The 12,773-nt window shown below is 39.3% G+C and overlaps 1 protein-coding gene across 1 annotated transcript in view; it reads right to left on the bottom strand.

Annotated features, from left to right (window-relative positions):
* Positions 1–5,760: 5,760 nt before the first annotated feature.
* UBE2K (ubiquitin conjugating enzyme E2 K) overlaps positions 5,761–12,773 on the bottom strand; it is a 39,304-nt gene continuing 32,291 nt past the window's right edge. The window contains exons 5-7 of the mRNA XM_084204944.1: positions 10,933–11,032; positions 7,466–7,594; positions 5,761–7,104 (exon numbers count right to left, since the gene is read on the bottom strand). Of these exons, the coding sequence (XP_084061070.1) occupies positions 7,030–7,104; positions 7,466–7,594; positions 10,933–11,032 (304 nt within the window). The 3' untranslated portion in view covers positions 5,761–7,029. The remainder of the gene's footprint in view (positions 7,105–7,465; positions 7,595–10,932; positions 11,033–12,773) is intronic.

Genomic DNA, 12,773 nt, shown 5'->3' with positions numbered 1-12,773 from the left:
GTTTTCATTCCATTTACACTGACAGCCTTGGATCCTTTAAGCCACTTTCTACACAGAGTAACCACTTCACACCCAACAGTTTCTTGCAGCAAGGTGAAGATGTGATGGCCACCACTGCCAGAAACACCTGGCACCCACTTTGTGTTTGGTGTTTGTTCTCCAGCCTTGTGTTGATGGAAATTTAAAGCTGTGGCAGTGACAGGATTTCCAGTGCCCGCTCTTTGTTACGACTGACTGCAGTGTGAAATGGGACCAACCAGTTCTGCTTTTGAACCAAAATCTCTCTTGGTGCATAACTGGCTCCTATTTTAGGAGGTGATAACCAGCAAAATGTTCCTCCAAGAAAGGCACCCTCCTACCCATCTCTGCTCCTGGGCAGGAGGTAGGAGTATAAAAATGGGGACAGGCAGCTTTGCCCTGATACAGTAATGTGGCTCAGCTGCAGGGAACTTCCCAAACCTCTCAGGGTCAGCAGGAGCTTTAACTATTCACCAACATGATGTTTTTAAACTGCCAGTTGTGAGAAGAGTTTTTGGGAAAGACAAAGGGAAGAGACCATGGCACTGTCCCTCTCCCCACCCACTGCAGGCACAGGGGCCACAAGCCTGTACCCTGCACCATTTGCAAGCAAAGGCAGCTGTACTTGGAGGACTTGGAGTGCTAAAGGGGTCTGGTGGCTCAGGTATCATCATCACAAAACAGATCCTCTCCCATCTCCCCCTGCCCCCTCACCAGCCCAGCTTATTACCCTTTATTTTATACCAAGCTGTCATAAACCCACGTAAAGAATTAATGTATTTCAACACAAAGCAGACACTAAGTGAAGCAATGTAATTTATTTGACATTATATCAGACACGGGTGCTCCAGATCCAGACTTGACCTTAAAAACAATTTAAAATCCTGGATTTGCTGTATTGGAGGTATCAGTTACCCGTCTGAGAGCCAAATGTGTCAGTATTACAGCCACTGAAACAGAAAACTAAGTACAGGACAAGTCAAGCTAGCAAGCACCATCAGTCCATTTCAGCTGTGAACTCGCTTCCAGTTTTGGGGTGCTGGAAGAAATGACAAGGCTGTTGGACAACTTCACAAATATTTCAGTATAAAGCAGCTCTCAGTTACTCATGTCAGTGTCTAACTACACGAACTGGGGAAATTGTATTTTTTTTTTTTTACTCTGAATTAATGTCAGGCTAAGACCTGCAAGAGAGGGACTGGAGAGTGCTCCGTCTCCCTCACCCCTCTTAAAGAATGAGGTACCACAATACGACACAGCTCCTGATGACAGTAAAATTAAACAGAAAACTCAAACAACATCTTACACCATAAAACAGTGCAGCACTATCCCAGCCGGCAGAGCCTGCCCAGAAACCTGCAAAACTTGCCCAGGGACAAACATGCACCTGAAGCTGGGACACAGATCTGAAACACAGTATTATAACCAGCTCCACAGCAAACTCTGCTCGTTGCTTCAGCTGTGCAGTCACTGTTTTTAATTGCTTTACTCCATTTAACAAACGTTGACAAATGCCAAAAAAGTGAAGCTTGTACTGGTAGTAAATCCATAGTCATCATCCCTCCTAGATTCTTCTAGAGCTGAGTGGCAGGGCTGTGCCATTAGCCACCAGGCTGTCACCTCCCTGTGCATGAACAAACTGCAGTTTGAGGTACACAGTTTAAAATGTACAAAGATGACATGAACGTAAGTGGTGCAGGAAAGTCCAGAGAGAACTCTTCCTCTGTGGTACCGGCTTTGTTTCTTCAGCTGCAGCCTTTGGAAGGAGGCAAGAGGTGGTGCAGGATGGTCAGGACTGGTTGAAATAACACACGCTTCCATTACACAGCTTCTATTTACACAATTTTCTTCTTCAAAAATTTTTAATGTGCACTATGAAAATGATTATTCCTTTCTCTCTTGTCACTGACATGGAGGCAGTAGACCCTGTAATCTTAGAACAATCTGAATTGCCAGAAATAAAATGAAAACTGTTTTCAGGGAAACATGCATTTATTGTTAAGCATTCCCAGTGAAAAATCAACATCTTTTAAAATGTGTGTTTATTTAAAAAATCATTTGTTTACAAAAGTGTTTGTGTAGCTTTTATTTTCAAGACAAAAAACACTGATGCTGCATTCCAGCCTCCCCACCCCTGTTCTGCCTCCACAGGAAGTCTGGTGCTCAGGAACCAACCTCCTGCAGTACTTATAGGTAAAGATTTATTCACTAGTAAAGTCAGAATATAGGATGGAAAAGGTAAGTGAAAAGCAGGGCTCTTCAGCAGTTGACATCAGCATTCCTATGATGGCAGCCTTCTTCAGACACTGCACCAGAGCAGCAGCAGCTGTACACCAGACAAGCACAGCACTGTCTCAGTACATTTCCTCGGCCGTTGAGCCGTGATCTGAACTTACATTGTCGATGAAGGGCTCAGCACCACGAGCCATCCCAGAGCCAGTTTGATGCCTACAAAGCAGGTAACAGCACAGCTCGAACATCACAGCACAGTACAGGGCAAATGATTCACAAGGGTTTGTCCAGTGAGAACAAATCCAAAGTCAGGTTGCTGCCAACAGAGCACTGCAGCTGGAATAACCAAGCCAGAAGCCAAATGCGTTGACGACAGTTGGTCTTGTGAGTCTGATGATGAATCAGCTGATGACACAAACACCACAAGCAGGAAGAGCTACCTACATCATTCACGGATAGGTTTGGAACAGATAAGAAAACTAGCAAGAAAGAAGTGATTGCCCCTTTGCTTAGCCCTAGGAGAAAGCTGTGACTGGAAAATGAGGATGGTAACACCAAAAATATCTATTTCATCTTCCAGAAGAGGCTTGACTTTCAAGCATCTTGACTTTCATGCTTCAGTTCCATGATGCAACAGATGCTGAGGAAATGCACTTTTGCTATCTCTTGTTGAGCCAGCTGCTCATCAAAACCATACAAAACTAAGCACCTGGTCACAAATCAGTGTCCCCACTCAACAGCTCCATCAACAAAACAGAGTATGGGAGGACACCTCATCTTCTCGTTGTCTCTGCTCATCATCATTTAAGTAAAACCAATTTATTTGCTAAATAACTTAACGTTTCCCACTTCAGGCAAGCCTCCAAGTCTAAGCCAGCTTTTGGTGATGTTTCAGAAGGGAACAAGGGACATGCACAGTGGACTTCCCCTGCACTAAAAACTGAACTTCCCGACACAGCGCATGACCAATGCAGTAAACAAGAACTCACTTGAATCTGTGTTTTGATTTCCCCCCACTCCCCTTCTCCCTTCCCAAATGACATAAGCTCTGAAGTGCCTAGTCTGAGTCACAGCTGTTAGGCGTAAATTTGCATAGTTTAAACGTTTCTGTTACCCACACCATCTAATGCAGATCTGGTGTTACAAGGTAAGATTCTTTCTGGCTATTTAATTCCTCCTTTCAGACAACAACAAAAAAAGTTTTTATATTCCTTATGTCAGTGTTCCAATACTAATTTACATGGAAAACAGTTGAATACAGTGATAATTAGAAAAAAACTAAGACATATTCATACACCAGTAGTACCTAATTGCTCATAAATACTACCGAACCAATTATAGTCAAGGCCCCATGTACTCTGTTGCAAGCTTTTATCAAAATAGTAAAAAAAAAGTTTGGAGCATGCAAAATGCACTAAATGATGCATCTTTCCAGGATATGTTCCTAAGGGGTTTTTGTCTCCAAAATGCACCAATTTGTCACACTGAGAACAGAGTTTGTTCAGAGAAGGAATGGGAGGAAGCTGTGAATTTGGCAAGGGGGTGGAATACAGTCAGGGCTTTTGGTACTCATGGGAAAATGGAGGCTTTTGGCAATAGGAAAGGGCATTTCTCTACCTCTGAACAAAGCTGTACTTTGCTCTTGGAGGAATTGGGCAAGATAGGATAAACCACTCTGCTGGATGCATGTTAAAATGTTCAGCAGTGAAACCCAATGGATGCTCTGGTAATCTGTGTTATTACCAATACCTTGTTTAGAAAAATGGGGCCATTTAGACTTCAAAATGACTGTTTCAAGCCATCTTCTGGCACAACAGAGGAAGACAATGCATGATTTATTTGTACTTAGCCACTGTACTCATGTTTCATGTTCTTGTTGCAAGGAGTGGTCAATGTGCAGCCTGAGTCCACAGCTGGAGTGGGCTGCACGGCACCTCCACGTCTGTGAATGCACAGGGCCCTGAATATAGCGATGTTCAGTGATACACAACACAGAACTACCATTTGTATGTACAATGTCTCACAATGATAAGCTGAACACTAACAGCAAAATTCCTAGGGCTCAGCCCCAGCTGCAGTTAAACTAACCTTGTACAACATTATCCCTATATTCAACTCTGATAATTACCAAGAATACAAAAACATTCCTTATAAAGGAGTAACATGTCAAAATTCAGAGGGACTTCAGACCAAAGGTGTCTCCTTAATGCTGGGTGACTTTTCCTTCCCAGCTCACTTCTTGAGTAGCTTCCTGCCAGCACCTGAGCTAGCATAAAGCTACCGAGCACATGGATGGAGGGCAAAATCCAGAATCCAACATTTATATATAAGGGGGAAGGGGAAGACAAGTGTTTTGCAGTAGAGAAGAAAATGAGGTAACTTCATGAGAGAAGTAAAACTTAACAGGGCATTCTTTCAGAGGTGACTCTGCTCACCTAAGAACCTCTTTTCCCCCCTCTCCCCTTTCCCTGCTTCCTTTATCTCTTGACATACTGTTGGAGAAGCCTGCTGTTCTTAGGAGACTGGTCTTATGGAAAGACACATTCAGAAGCCCGTTACTGAGAAGTTTTATGTCCCCGACAATGATTTCCAAGTTCTTTTGATAAATAGCAGCGAAGAACAAGGGAAAGTAGTCAGCAATTCGTATTTACCACCAGGGTAAAAAAAAAGGTGTTGATGTAATCAAGAAGTTCTTAGCCTGTATAACAGAAAAGACAGCAACTTGAGATTAACACAAGTAGCATTTTGCCAGTTTCCTACTGTCCCTGGTTTTCACTTAGCAAACCAGCTGAACAGTAGCAGCTTCTTGTTAAAAAAATAAATAAATATAAGGAAAGTCAAAACAACTCATTTCCTTTGGCATCATCGCAAATGATTTACACTAACTCAAGAAAACCCAAGAAAACTGATCACTGACTACACCTTAAAAAGCAGTAAGTATAAAGACTAAGCAAATGCATTTAGTATTGCACTGATATGAGTTCAAAGTATTTACTGTCTGTGCCCTGTTTTAAAGTTTGGACACATCAGACAGAGCAGTACATGGAACGCCCCAGAACTAGCCAGGTCTTGACAGCTCTCTTGTCTGGTTTTGTTCCCTTACTACTATGTTCCAGGTATTTAACAGATACCATAATGTTCCTGATTTCACCTAGTATGAGTTATAAACAGACCATGAAGTGCAAAACCATTTCAATTTGTACTTCACAGCTCTAGAAAAACCCCAAGCAGGCATAGATTTCCCCACCCCACTAATCCACAGCCTAGGAGAAAAAAAAAACCAAAACAAACAACCAAGCCAGAACAAAACAAAAGAGTCATAGAAAAGATGACTGATACAGTACTCCATTATCCACAATCCCCACTTTCTAGTCTCAGGATTTCTCTGAACTTCCTTGTCAGATACACTCTCAAAAGTTAGCATCATATTCACAAAGACATTACAGCTCTCTTTAAATAGATGTACTAGTGTTTGAAGTTGCAAGACTAATAATTTTCAAGCTTTTGCACTCAGGATGAAATGTCATTTTAATACAAATAAAAAGACTGACTGTATGTACAAGCCAAGGTAAGATTTCAGTTCTCATTTATCAGAAACATCAATCAAAAAAAAAAAGCTAAATTGAGAACACACTTCTACTTCTATGTGCATTTGAAGTATGTACAGTAAAAACACCAACACAGCCTCCATGTGTTAACCAGGGAAAAATGCAAGCAAGGATGAATTTTAAAGTACCTGGTAAGCAATCCTTAAACTGAAGCCCAAAATAAAGCTAGAAAACTGCTGCAAAAACCAGCTGATTGCATCATATCAAGTACTCAAAAAAAAATTTTTTTTTCTATTCTCAGTACACTGGAGAATCAGCTGTGTTCTCCTTCAAACCCTATGAAATCATATTATCCAGAGTGTACTGAAGAACACTTTACAGCTATTTAAGACAAAAAAAAAAGGAAATTAAACCAGCTCCATCTTTTGTGCTGTATTGAGGCATACTCCTTACATGATTGTGTAGAAAACATGATGGATGAAAATCACTACTGGTAATTCAAAATATGTATTTTTAAAGGGGAGCCTAGACTACTGTAATGGCACACATAATACCCACAGATGATGAAACATAATCAACAGTATGATGTAAGGGAGAGGAGAATCAGGTTTCCCAATTAATAAGCTAGAAAGAAAATGGTTCTGAATAGGTCACCATTTGGAACTTTGGGTAAGTCTTCAAAGTCTGTCAGGAAAAGTTACAAAAGCAATTGAGTATTTCAATGGTGCTCTCTTCAGCGACCCTACCTAATATGTCTATTAAGTACAAGCATGCAAATATAGGTCAATCCACAGGCACATAGGATCCATGTTAAAAACAGTAAGATAACTGTGATGAGTGGCACCAACAATTTTGATGACTAACACTCAAAATGTTGCTTTCTGAATTACTAAATCAAAATCCTGAAGCAAGTTCCTGCTAGTCTTTGTCACACTGCTAAACACTAAAGTAGGCATTGTTTTCCCCCATTATCTTAGCTGAGCTCAAAGAATTTTTACAATATTTAGTAAGAAAAAAAATTAAAGTATTTCCCCTTTTAAATTTACACAGACGTTTAATTAGCTTTATTTACAGAGCGCTTTTTTTCAGTCTCCAATAGTGCCTAGATAGCATCATCAGGCAAGAGTGCCAGTTTTGAAAGAGAATCTATATAGAATCCTAGGAATAACAGATGGTGATGCTCCTCCAGAAGGGGCAAGCTGGACTACAGAAGCAGCTCTCTCTATATGGCTCAGTTACTCAGGAGTAATTCTGTTGCAGTCTCTACATCCCATGATTTTGAAGACAAGGCCACTATTACTGCATTCTGCAATGAGAAAACAAAAGCAATAATATTTTCAGTGTGTGAACCTGCAGCTCCAAGAAGTGAAATGAAAAGCACGGAAAATCAAAACACATTATTTTACCATTTCTTAAATCTCAACTAATAATTGATAGAAAAATTGTTTCAAAAAGGCAAGGGGAGCTCACAAGAGTTATCTGTAATGTAGAATTTTAAAACTCCAACTCTTAAAAATAATTAGCAAAATAGAATAATTGGACCTACACAACATCACAAAAGTAGAGAATCTACTTCAGTAGATTCTGATGATACTGATGACTCCCTGTATTTATACACATAAATATTTTTAGTAAGGGCAGGGCAAATTTAAGTTATTTGTACTTACCCTATCAAAGCCCATAGCACAGAGGTTTTCTATTTTTTTGGTGTATTCTGGACTAGAAACTGGTGCTCCAGCATACACATGTGCCCAAAGCCGAGCTGTCTGTTTAAACATTTCTGGATTTTGTTTGTACTACACAAAAGAGAGAGGGGGGAAAAGCAGAAAGTTAAATCAACTCAGCAATCCAACCAAACAGCAAGACAATATGGCACATTGCAACACATCATTCTTCCTATCTTTCACAATGTTTCATACTGATCATGCTGCTATTCTTGAAGTAAATTTAGAGGTGAGGATTACACAAAGAGCAAACCTATGCAAGCATTTGATATAATGAGTTTGCCTTCAGGTTAAATTATGCACTATTTGATGTGTGCAACCAGGTACTCTCAATTGCACAGATCAAAGCAAAGTAGCTATATTTAGCACAGCTGCTGAAAATTTATATTCAGTGCAACAGAGTACAAATTATTCCTATGTTAACATCTCCTGAACATGGTAGTATGTACTACTCTAATGCACTTCTCTAACCACTTAAAAATTGATATGGTTTTACACACTGCAAGTAGGCCTGCAGTTTTCCAGTCCAGGCCAATAATCTGCTACTAGGCTTCTACCTGAGAATGAAGATCTTAATCACACAGGTGACAGAAGAGCTGAAAAATGGGTGAGCAAGCACAAAAAGCTAGGGAGCTGCAACTCTTCATGAAAGCTATTACTTACCAGAAAAAAAAATCATGCCAGTACGTAACTTTATTATTTTGTACCAATCTCACCACTAACCAGTTTTCTAATAAACAACAGACTGGACCATATTGCAGAGAATTTTTAGTGTGTGCCAAGAACTCAGCTGCCAAGAAAGTGGGTCATCTGTCACAAACTGTACTCAGAAAAGTTAAATGATTTTCCTATTTTAACAACTTTTGTATGCAATATCAAGTTTGTCTTAAAAAATAAACCTCTTCCCTTAGATCATCACTTTAATAAGACGAGATATTAGGAAATAAATTTTTCAAATATTTAGGTACATTTTAAGGACAGAAACATGGCTGATTATCATTCTTAGGCATTTTGTTATTACATGAAAATAATAATTAGATCTATAAAGCACAGGAAAATGCTGTACATTTCATTTTACCTCTCCTACAACAACCCACACCAACTACACTGCTTTATGTGCCTTGCCCATCTCCCTGTAAATGTGATCCACACATCATAATTTGTGTATTTACTATCTGGTGACATTAATGGCATTGAAACAAACATGGGAGGCAATCTATTGTTGGAAATAAACCATTGTTATAAATACAGTGGTCTGTAACAAATGTTTTTTGATGTAATGATTAAAAAAGAAGAAGGATTAAGTTAAACACCAGTAGCATCCTGAAGTACTATACTATTTTCTTCTGCTCTTAAGAGATATTTCCCAATTAATTTTTTAAAAATATTTTTGAGAATGCTGCCAAGCCTGGAAAGCAACTAGCTGAAGTGCAAAAAAATTAGTCATAATTGCATTTTACTCAGAACTAGCTTTCAGTGTTCTATTCTTAGAATTACTTTACTTAGGTATCTGTAAATAATCCAGTTTCTCACTGAATTTAGAAAAGCCTAACGGCAACTTTCACTGATGTTTCAGTATCAGGAATCTGAGGCAGTTCATGCTGCTGGACTGAAAAAAAAAACAGCAACCAGAGCAACTAATACACCAGACAGCTAGTGTCTGAAAATACTGCTCTTACTCAAACAGGAATTCTCCCTGGGATTCTCTCAAGAGCTTTTGCCATTTACCTGGACAATACACAGTTTAATAAAATAGCACAAGTGTGGAGAATAATTAATTCCATGCAAATTTTTGTCTTGGAAAAAGCAATTAACCCCAAACAAAGTAAAAGAGACCTGATACCAAATAAACACATGAAAAAGGCAGTTGTTTACCAATATCTCTCTTAAAAACATTTTAATCACTTTCTACTTACATTCACATGCCTGTAACTCAAGGCCAAACCCCAGCATAGTGTTCATTCAGGTATTTGCAGGAAACAGGATAAACTGAATCCTCCCAATATCAGTCATGCCACAGTCCCACTGGACACACCCACACAAACACCTAGGGGGCAGCCTGGAAAATTGCTCTTTGGAATCTACAAAGATTCATGGAGCTCTTTACCTGAGAAAAAAACTCTAACCAGCTCCAGCGCTTCTACTGTTATGATTCCCACACAGAATCCTACCATCAGAGCCAGAACAGGAAACACTATTTTTGTTCTTTGTAAAAAAGGACATGTAGTTTTTTTAATGAAGGAGTGTGACAGCAAGGGCGTACATCTGGAAATAAACCCAGTGCAGGGAGATGTCTGGTGGTCCTTCTGGCCTTTGCAACACTTCTCCCTGGGCAGAGCAATTCAGCCTGACAGAACTGTTCAGGGACATTTATTCAGAGCAGCCTTAGTGCAGAATCCCACAAGCAAACCTTCTGCACTGACTGAGTACAGTGGTAGCAAACAGCTCTTACACACCCAGCAGAGCAATGGGCTACCCCCAATCTCCATGTTTCTCCCTAAATCCTGACAGGTTTGAAAAAAAGGTTTATCTATCATTCTACACTGACTTTAAAAGGGAAGTAGTGCACACCTTGTCACCCTATCCTGGAGGGTTCTTACAGAAGATACAGATGAGATAGAAGGTTCTTCCAACATCAGCTTGCTTTGTTCTTCTGTAACTGAAATACACCCTTACTGTCTGTCAGTGGGGAAGCCAGGCTGCCCTTCTCTCTCCCCAGAGTAAAAAGGAAAACACACCCATACTTGAGACTTTGTTGAGAATTGTCAGAGGAATGACTGTTTCTATCCTTCAGCAACACTTTAAACAAAATCCTGCCAGTCCTCGTATGACCCAAGATCCAAATGATATTTTTTTGGTATTAAAAGTTATCACTAATGTCTGAAAGGTAACAAACCTTGTTGGTTATAAAATTTTACTGATAGCAATTCAATCAGTGATGAAAACAATTATCCCCAAGTCATTATTCATAAAATTCTGACATTAAAAAAATACAATGCTCAACAACATTCATATTGATCCAGAAGAGGAGCTACATACCAAGCCAAATCCAATTAATACCATCAAGTTAAAACTCATTTAAAACTGATAGCATATTGGTTTTCTTATACTGGAAGCTTTAGATTTTGAAAGGCCAGTTACACTGGAATTCATACAACTATGCTGTTATCTCCAGACATTTCTCACAAGGTGATAAAAATAAAGGACAAATCCTTCTGACACTGTAGAGTAACTAACACTCACTCTGGAATTCAAAAAGAGCACAAAACACTGTAGCAGCTCACATTTAGAATATGCCATTTTACAATAAATTGTTAAAAATCTTTTATCTCCTGTAAGCCTTGGGATCTAACCTGAGTCAGTAGAGATGACAGAAATGTTAAAAAATCACAATCAACTGAGTATCTTACCTGGTTTGCCACTACTGCATCTTGTGGATCATCTGGTTCTGCAGCTGCCAACAATGCTTGCAGTGATAACAACACTGTTCTTAGAGTCATTGCTGCTGCCCTAAAATTAAAAATTCAAAATATCCTTAACCATATCCCATACTTGTATTCACCCCTGTGGCTGTACTATCATAGAAGATATGAGTTCATGTACAGATTTTAAGTCCAAGAAACATAATTTTAAACTGCTGCAGTTTATAGTTATTTAAATATATATACAGAACAGTATTTTAATAAGGTTTTAAATGTGGACTTTCCTATTAACAATGCTTTCTGAAGTTTTTGGAAAATACCTTGACCTACACATTTCACCATGCCCATTTAATGCAATTATTTTCATCTGGGGAAAAAAGCCCAGAAAAGCCAAGGTCAGACCAGGTTGTGCCATTCTCCCTCACTGCAGGTACCAGCACCTCTCTCCCGACGCGGGGCGGGGAGGGGCCGGCAGCCCGGGGATGCTCCCCCTGTCGGCACTCTTCGTGCAGGAGCAGTGACCTACATTTTAAACATGCCGAACAGGTAAGGAATTCTATACACTAGGTCGCTTTGCACCAGTTTTAACATTACATTTTTCATTAACTTGAACCTTTACATAGTTAATTACTACTACAATAATAAAATGGTTAGGCTAATTATGGAATGTGCGATCAAAATAGTTCACTACAGCCTGACTGTTGGCAGCAGGAAAACATTCTGTAGTCACAATGGTCCTGTAAAATTACTCTTTGCCCCTGTGGAAGAACCCTATTGAAGGTAGCACAGCCCCAGAGTTGGAACTCCTAAGATTTCAGTTTCTTATCATTTATCTTGATCTCAAAGTGTATTTAGAATAAGACACTTCAATAATTTAGTAAGGGAAAACACAGTATGCTCAGAGATGTCAATTACTCAAAAGTAATCACATTAAATTATTACACACTGGAAGTATGGAAAGTTGTAACATTTACACAGTTTCATTAGATTTTAATCATAAATAACACCTCTGAATTACCATTTCAGTTGGCACACACTGGAAACCAAGTAAGAACCCCACAGACCTTGTGAATGTTGAGAATTTCTGATTTGAACAGTTAATTAGATTCTTAAAATCATCATGGCAATGGCACAGACAGATGTTCAAACCAATACACAAATCTTTTTCCTCTGCTTAAGAACTAGGAGCAAGGTGAGTGGGGAAGATGTAACATTTTAGATTTAAGCAGTGATTATGACACACAAATGCCAAAGGAAAGTTGTGAAACACAGGCATCCAATTTCTTACAAACAAACCTCAATTTTCAGTCAAAAGAAAACAGTTTCTTGTTTTCAAAAGATTACAAATAAATGCAAAGGGTTTGTTAGAATAGGTGGGGAACAGTTTGACCTGACATTCCAGCTACAAAGGAGACAGTGTGCAAGTGCATTTGCAGGCTCAGGTTTCAGAAATTTATGTATTTTCCAGTACTGAGTCACTGTATTCAGGTACTCTAGCAGTGTATACCAATGAACAAAGGATAGATGCTGGTAAAATGTCAGAGGTATGTTTGTGGCACCCAAATATTATGTTCCTAGATGTTTTCGTGCTGTGTCACTAACCATTCAAACATGCCATTCTTCCCTAATTGTTCGTAATTCTGCAAGATTTTTCTCAGTAAGTTATTTTTTAGCTTGATAGTTATTGCTGAGCTTTCACAGTGCAGTGTTCTACATCAAAATGCAAGTGAGAAACATCCCAAATGACAGAGATTTTAATTAGCACATAGTGTCTCACTCCAACTGCCACACCAGCTTGAAGTCCCTTAAGCTGAATGTAGTCTACTTAA

This window comes from Fringilla coelebs, assembly GCF_963513975.1.
Source record: "Fringilla coelebs genome assembly, chromosome: 4".
Taxonomy (NCBI): Eukaryota; Metazoa; Chordata; class Aves; order Passeriformes; family Fringillidae; genus Fringilla; species Fringilla coelebs.
This window is presented reverse-complemented; position numbering and strand designations above follow the sequence as displayed.